Source organism: Sorex fumeus, unplaced genomic scaffold (assembly GCF_029834395.1).
Source record: "Sorex fumeus unplaced genomic scaffold, SorFum_2.1 ptg000054l, whole genome shotgun sequence".
Classification (NCBI taxonomy): domain Eukaryota; kingdom Metazoa; phylum Chordata; class Mammalia; order Eulipotyphla; family Soricidae; genus Sorex; species Sorex fumeus.
The window spans coordinates 4737490-4746134 of NW_026606111.1; the positions used below are offsets into that span (position 1 = coordinate 4737490).

The 8645-nt window shown below is 40.6% G+C and overlaps 1 protein-coding gene across 1 annotated transcript; it reads right to left on the minus strand.

Moving 5' to 3' along the window:
• Positions 1-7369: 7369 nt before the first annotated feature.
• Positions 7370-8176, minus strand: GJB7 (gap junction protein beta 7). Its single transcript, XM_056125427.1, has one exon. The coding sequence runs from the start codon at positions 8174-8176 to the stop codon at positions 7370-7372; it is 807 nt and encodes a 268-aa protein (XP_055981402.1).
• Positions 8177-8645: the final 469 nt, after the last annotated feature.

Consider the following 8645-nt stretch of genomic DNA (forward strand, 5'->3'; position numbering starts at 1 on the left):
CATCATGAGGTACAGTTGTAGACTTACAATTTTTTGTGCTTGGGTTTCAGCTATACGATGATCAAATACCCATCCCTCCACCAGTGCCCATTTCCCACCACCACAGATCCCAGTATCCCTCCCAGCCCCCCCACCATCCCACCATTTTTAATTGGGCAGGGTGAGGAGAGTTGGACCACACGTGGTTCAGGGATAATTCCTGATTCTGCACAGGACTAAACTTGCTAGTACTCAGGGAACCATGAATGGCGCTGTATCAAACCTGGTCAGCCACGTGCAGTTGACATTCCTTACCCCTGTACTATCTCTCTAACTCTGTTACTTTAATTCTTATGGCACATCAAACAGGTATGAGGTGCCATTGGTCATTTTAGGATAAACTTTGGGGCCACACCCGTTGTGCTTAGGGCTTGCTTCTGGATTTGCTCTCTGGGATCGCTCCTGAAACAGCTCGATGGAACCATATGGGGATTTGGGAATTGAACCTGGGTCAAGCACATGCAAGGCAAAAACCCATCTCATAGTACTATCTCCAACCCCAAAGGAGACTTTTATGGGAAAGGGCTTTGGGCCACACCTGGTGGTTCTCAGGGATCACTCCTGGCTCTCTGCTTAGGGATCACCCGTGGCAGGTCTCAGGAGACATACATTACCCCAGGTTAAACCCAGGTCAGTCATATGCTAGGCAGCATCCTATCACTCTGCCCTCCCTAGGATATACCATTTCAGTATACCCTTTGAATCATGGAAACAGATTAGAGCCACCTTGCATGGATTTTATATTCAGGCTTAGTTGTCTAAAATTATTTTTTTTAATTCAGGCTTAGTTGTCTAAAAAGTTTTTTTTTTAATGGCTGTAATATAGTACATAGATATAACATTGTTTCAAAGATCTTTAATTTGAACAGAAAATGTCTGGAAACTAGTTGGCCTTTTTAAAAGCTTTATTCTGTCACTTCATACAGCATACAGCAAGTCACTATGATTTTAGGTTTTGTCTTGTTTGCAATTCCAGAATACTGTGATCAAAAATGTTAGATTATACAGAGTAGTTATACTGCAATTTTCATAAATTGCTACGAACTGTGGATTTACTTCTTGGAGGTATGATGAAACATCTTGCTTTTAAAACAATAATACAAGGGCTGGAATCATAGTACAGTGAATAGGGCATTTGCCTTGCATGTGGCCAACTCAGGTTTGATCTCCGGCATTCCATATGGTCCCTCAAACCTTGACTGGATTAATTTCTGAGTGTCGAGCCAGAAGTACCCTTGAGCACTGCTGGGTGTGGCCCCCAAACTAATACAGGTACAAGTTAAATAGTAAAGCCATGTGCTAATTGCAATATCTAATAGATTAAAATGACTTAAGTGTGCCAATGCTTTGAATAACGTTAATCTATTCAGCAACCCTATTAGACAGGTATTATTACCATTCTTAAAATTTCTCTCCAGAAGCTGTAGAGATTGTACAAGGGTTAAGGTGCTTGCCTTGCATGCAGCTGGCCCAGATTCCAATCCCAGCATGGCCCCCTGTGAGTACCTCCAGGGGTCCTCCTGAGCATCATAGGCTGTATCCCTAAAGCCCTATAAAATTGCTTTCTGATGAAATCTCTAGTTCAAGCCTTAGAATAAAATGAGAATTTCTCAGCGTGGAAAAAATAAAATATTGAGTACTTCAGGTGCACCATAATGCCATGATTTATACAAATTTATATTTTACTATAATAGGTTTTGTTGTTTATATTGTTTATTACATTGAGGTGTGTCGTACCTGAGATTTGAGCTAATGGTGGTTCTCTTAATTAGTGCTATTATATCAGGTTGATATAGTCATATAACCGGTGCAAATCTTTTATCATTACTTGATTAGTTATGTGTTCTAGAAATGTAATTTGTTGATACTATGTGTAATGTATTGAAGAGTTTAAAATCAGTGATATCCCTGGATTGCAGAGGTGTAGATATCCTGCAATCCAGGGATATCATTGATTGTCTCTTTCAGTATTGATGATGTGGGGAGTTTCGTTGAGCAAACATTTTATAGTAAGTTCAATTTAAGGAAAATTTATTATATAAAAACATTTATGTCTTTAATTTTCATCCATTAGTTCTGGTTGTACAACCCTGGGACAGAAAGTAGGCATTGGGAAAACCATTCCCTACACCCTGGACAAAACCTTCTGCTATAGCAGGATTATTTTCCCCCAATAGTTTCATACTGTACTTATTCATTTTAAGGTGGTGAACAGCTAAAATACCAAGTATTTTAAGTTTTGAACTAATATTAATCCTAGTTTTATAGAAAATTTTATATCTTGGGACTAAGGATGGAACTAAATGGGAGATTAACATGCTTCGATTATATGAGGCTCTATATTCAATCTCCAGCACAACCAAAAGGAAAACAAATAATACTGTCATAGAGATAGTTTCATTTTACCTGACTTAATCTGACAGTCTACTGAGATTTTAGTCCTGTTTAATTTCTGTGTTTTAACATACTGACCGTTTCTTTTGTCTGTAGTAGTTAATAAGCATGTCTTGTTCCTTTATCATAACAAAGCAATAAAACAAATCACAGAAGAGCTCAATTTTCTCCCACAACAACCAACTAAAGAAAACAGATGGGCAGTTTATGGCTAACAGAATGATTTCATAAAGGCATCAATATTTCAGAACCTGTCTGCTCCTTTTGTAAGTGGGAGAGAGATCTAGTTCATTGCAGCTCTGATATTTTAGGAAGGAGTGGGGAACGTGGAGGGGAGGCAGCAAAAAGATGCATGGGTCTTCTCTACTTCTAAAGGAACTTTCCCCTAAGAACCTGTCAGAAATTTTAGACATGAAGATGGTCACTCGCTGCTTATATGCAAGAGACTTGGAAGCATGCATTTGTAGCTGGACAAATTGCTACTACCAACAGAAATATTTTAGGTGCAGAGGAGTTGGTTGATGTTGGGTGAATTAAAGATGGAAAAGTAAAGAGGAGCTTTGTTTATTTCCAACATTGACTCTTATGCACCGGGGACCTAAGCTGGAGATACAAGGAGATGAGTCAGAGAAGATCCTTGACCTTAGCTACAATGAGTAATTTTTAATATTGTATTGATTATTATCTAATTTCATAAGAAGATTGATTTGTCAAGGTTGTTATTCTTTAAAAGCCAAATCTCAAATTACTGCACTTTGAGATAAAAAAAACTGACCTTGTGATTAATACTTCTTTCAGTAACAAGGGATTGAAGATCACTTTAGCTAATGATGGCTTGATAGCAAAATGGAAATTGTATTGCTTAGTAATTTTTGACCTACAGTCTCATTCTGTACAGTTTTAATAGTAACCTTTTCCTGAAAAAGCAATCTGGAGTTCAACTTTTGTTCTGTGCAGACAAGTAAATTCAACCCTATTTCCATCTTATATCCATTCTTCCCATCTCTTACAGAAGATGTTCATGTCTAACAGAATTCATACTTTGACATTTTCCCCCTCTTTAGTAGGAAATTAGATTTTCATAACTAAATCTAATTCACCTTTGAAGACATGGGAATGTTGGTCCGTTTGTGTAAACTCCAGAACTCATTTTACTTTGCTCTCAAACAGTATTTGAGGATATGTTAGTATTGTACGAAAGAATATCTGGCAGAAGTAGTAGTACACGGTGTTTGCCTTGCTTGCATGATCAGCAACCCTGGTTCTATCCCTGGCACCACAATCAGTGATCCCTAAGCACAGAGCTAGGATTAAGCCTTTAGCAATGCTGGGTGTGTCCCCCACCTCAATATAATTCTAAAAGTAGGAAAGTTCTTTTTTACACTTTTGACACAGTAGAACTGAGATATATGGAAGAACCTTCAGGTCTTCCTACAATCACTACAGTCCTACAATTGCATAGCTAAACGAAGTTTTGCTTCATGAGCAAAGATCCAATTTTATATTAAAGAGCTTCTGGCAGGTTTTTTGTTTGTTTTCTTTTTGGGTCACACCGGCGATGCACAGGGGTTGCTCCTGGCTGGCTTTGCTCTCAGGAATTACTTCTGGTGGTGCTGGGGGGGGGGGGACCATATGGGATGCTGGAAATCGAATCCAGGCCGGCCGCGTGCAAGGCAAATGCCCTACCTGCTGTTACAGCCCCTCTGGCAGGTTTCTTCCAGAGCACCTATCTAGGGTTGGTTTGGTTTCTTTGTTTCTGTTTTTCATAAGTCAAAATTGTTGACATGCATCTCTTTTTACATGCACCATCTTTTCTGTTTTCTTTGCTCACCAATTTACAAAGATCTATGAATACCCTCTCTGGATATTCTATGCTGAAATAAACATACAAACAAAATATGAGCTAGATATAGGTGGCAAAATTTAAGAGTGTTATATTCACAGCACATATATTAGCTAAAAATGGCATACTTTAGACTTCTTAATTGTGCTGTATTATTAAAACAAAAGGGGTTGAGAGGTAGTACAGCAGATGGGGTGCTTGCATTACAAGTAGCAAACCTAGGTTCGATTCCCAGCTCCCAGGATGGTGGTGCGAGCCCCAACAGAAGTAATCCTTGAGCACTGGGTGTGACCATAAATCAAAATAATAGAACTAACATGTGAAACAAAGTATTTGTAAGTAAAAGGTATGTCACTCTCATTGTAACAAGACTTTTTCCCCGTCTAAGAGTTTCCCCCATCTACAGAAACATTCTGCAAGTGTACCTACCTGTGAAAATTAAGATGCCTAAGACAAAAAGGCCATGTTAGCTGCATGCAAGGCAAACGATAGCACGGCGGTAGGGCGTTTGCCTTGCACGCAGCCAACATGGCCGACCCGAGTTCGATTCCTCCGCCCCTCTCGGAGAGCCCGGCAAGCCACCGAGAGTATCTCGCCCGCACGGCAGAGCCTGGCAAGCTCCCCATGACGTATTCGATATGCCAGACACAGTAACAACAAAGTCTCCAATGGAGACGTTACTGGGCCCGCTCGAGCAAATCGATGAACAACGGGAGGGCCTTTACCTTTACCTTTTAAGACAAAAAGGACAATGGGTGTTTAAGGAGTCTTCCCTCTTTTATAGAAAAGAAATTTGTGAAGAACATGGCTTCATTAATACTGTTTCAGGACCCAAAAACCCAATTTAAACAAGCATAAGTGAAAATGGGTGGTGGTGGGGGGGGGGGTGTTATCATCCAGGTAACTAAACTGCAGAAAATGTGGGAGTAGAGGCAGTCCTGAATTTGAACAACTTTGGGTCCTTATATTCTGTTTCTCTCCTGTCTTTGTAGTCTAAAGGAAATTAGCTGAATTTCCTGGGGTTATTGAAAGCAGCATTGTCTGCAGCTCATGTGTGTGTGTGTGTGCGCGTGTGTGTGTCTGCGTGTGTGTGTCTGCGTGTGTCTGTGTCTGTGCAAGCATTTGAGAAAAAAGAAATGCCCTCCAACTTCAGTTAGGAAAAACACTGACTACAGGTAAGGCCTGTAACCAGGAAGCATCCAAGGGCAAGTCAAAATAACTGCCTCAGAATGGCTTGATGAGATTAGGGTGGCCATCTGCTCAGTGACCTGGAAAGTCTGCTAAGCTTAGAAAGTCATTTAAGGAACATGTTTATGATTTGACATGAAGTGGTTTAAGGAAGACATTAAGTGCTACCAGTTTACTTTGATACAATAATTTTAATGAGATGGCTGTCCCTTGTGCCATAGGGAGATCCTTTGAGATAACTCATTTTGTAAAATTAGTTAAAAGAGAAAAACTTACCCAGTTTTCTTTCTGAACAGTTAAACTACCCATCACTGCCCCTCTCCCCAAAATAACATGGTCCACTGGGGCCTTCCACTGCCCTTTCGTGCTCACCTATATTTGTGAAGACTAAATGTTTCTATGTCAAATGGTCTAGTATCTGCGTATGCCATCCAGTAGTTATCTGATCTGTGATTTTAAAAAAAGTGGGAACTGCAAGTTCACACTCATCTGGTTATGAGCAAAGTTTTAAAGACAGATTGTGACCTCCATTGTTGACATGGTGTATAGCTACAAAAAGAATGAACCATTGTATAAAAAAACTGATATTAAGGGAATCAAAAGACATCTAAAATTACATCTATATGTACTGAATTTTAACTTTAAAAATTCTCAGCAATGCATGTTTTCTAAGCTATATTTAGTAAGCATAGTTGCAAATCCTTTCTGAAGATTTTCAGAATGATATCAATGATGACACAATAAAATAATTTCATTTTTATTCTGGAGTAATGCACGTTAGAATATGAAATCTGAGGACTGGGTTTTTTTTTAATGAGAATTGTTTTTAATGGAAAAGCAAAAGCCACAATCTTCAAGTGATAAAAATATTTTTAAAAACATTTTTGCATCAATGTAATAGCAATAGTCTACATTTCATTTTTTGTCCTAGGAAAAAAAGCCATATTAGAGATATAGACAAATCATGACATAATACATACATTGTGAATTCCTAACAGAAAAACTGTTGAAGTTTGCAGAGTAAATGTTTTGTGGCAAAAGGAGTGTTAAGTCATTATCAAGTGGGTACTTTCGAGTTCTATCCTGCTTGTGATCAATGGGCTGCTCTCTGGCACCTGCCTTGTCTCTGGAATGACCCTTTCAGATACTTACTAGTTGAGGCGTTTGTGGCATATCCTCCAGTAATATTTGTACTTATCTCCAAGACTACTAAAACAATGACTTTTCTCCCTCTTGCCCTTTTGTCACTTGCAGAGATTGTGAAATAGAGTCTGGGCTTGGTTGTCTTTCCCCAGACCAAGCCATTCTGTCCAGAGTTAGTTGCTACCCCTCTACACACAACGTGTGTTGCTGTATTTGTCTACAGAAATCAACTAAGATTCAAAGGGTGGTGGGGGTGGTGGGAACTTGGTTTGGCTAACACTTTGGAAAGATTTGCGTTGCCTCCATTGCAGCTGGGAAGCCAGATTTCTCATTTTTTTGGAGGAGGGGTCACACCTGGCAATGCACAGGGGTTACTCCTGGCTCATGCACTCAGGAATTACTCCTGGTGGTGCTTGGGGGACCCTACGGGAAGATGGGAATCAAACCCGGGTCGGTCGTGTGTAGAGCAAAGGACCTACCCACTGTGCTATGGCTCCAGCCCCGATTTTTCAGCGTTTTACTTTCCCAGCTGACGGACCTAAGCACTTAAAAAGAATGCTGCTGAGTTTCTTAAGATAGTTTTGCAATGCACTGTTCAACCACAGTGCAAGTATCCTTACGAACCTGGTATCTGACAAAACAGTGAGATCTCTGTCTAATATACACAGTGAGCATAATTGAAAAAGTAATTGAAAACTTTAATTTCCTCCCTTTGTTTTGCAGTCCAGACTAGGTTATTGTTTTTTTATGTTTTTTTTTTTTTTAGGCCTCTTGTGTCTCACAGAATGGCTTTGTCTCACAACGCTGGGGTGTGTTTGTGGCTGGGTGTGAATGATGATTCTGGAGTGGGGGAGAGACCCCCAACTCTCCCCATTCTGCAGGTCTCAGGTGGTGGCACTCACATACTGAGGACTTGAACCTTCTAGAATACCTTTGGAGACAGCACTTAATAAAGCATTTCAGAAACAAAAAACTCAGTTCAATCAGATTCAGTAAAATGCACAGGCATGAGGCAACGACTAGGAAGAAGATGAAGATGGTTTTCTCCGTAGGTTTGGAGACAAAACAGTCCACAACATTGGGGCAAGGCTTCAGGTCACACTTTAACAGGCAGGGAACTGTGAAACCATCATAGAGCTTGTAAAATAAAACCAGGAAACCGATTTCAAAGCCAGTCTTCACGATGAGACTGATGAGGTAAGTATACCACAGGCCCCCATCCATCATGCCCGTGCTGACGTAGAGTTTCTTTCTGTGCTTTTTCTCTCTGCCCTCACGATAGGCCACATGCAGGACCACCAGAAGTGAAGGTGTGGAGACCATGATCAGTTGTAAGGCCCAAAGTCTGACTTGGGACACGGGGAAGAAGTAGTCAAAGCACACATTTTCACAACCAGGCTGTCTAGTGTTGCACTCAAATTCTTTCTGTTCATCTTTCCACACATGCTCAGCTGCCACCATGTAGACCAGCAAACGGAAAATGAACACGACAGCCAGCCAGATCCGCCCGATCCCAGTTGAGTATTTATTGACTCCACTTAGGAGATCTCTCAGGAACATCCAACTCATGGCTTGGACTCAAAAGGCAAGACTACAAGAAAAAAAAATTATTTTCTATTCTGTTGACAATGTTCTCTTAATTCAGCATGAGATTATAAAAGATAAACTAGTTTCTGAGGGGTTTATTTTGGGGGGTGGCACTTGGCGGGAGAACTACTGGCTGTGGTCTCAGGGATCGTCAATGCATGCGAGGCAAGCACCCTCCCAGCTGTACTATTCAGCTGTACTATTGCTCCAGCCCCCTCAGTTCTTTTGTAGAAGGAGCACACCAGTAGCCCTTGGGGTTCAGTGCCAAGAACTGAACTGAGGACTTTGCACATGTTAGCCATATGCTTTACCACTTGAGCTCCATCTCAGGCCCCAGTTTCTGCAACTTGGGCATTAAGTGCTATCTAAGAATCCCATAGGACATGCTTCTCCCTTTCACATGTCTTAGTATGTCTGGGTTGCCCATCCTCAGATTAACTCAGAACTGGTT

What these genes read in the sequence shown, in the direction of transcription:
- GJB7 (XM_056125427.1), bottom strand. Translation starts at nt 8,176, where the DNA reads ATGAGTTGGATGTTCCTGAGAGATCTCCTAAGTGGAGTCAATAAATAC.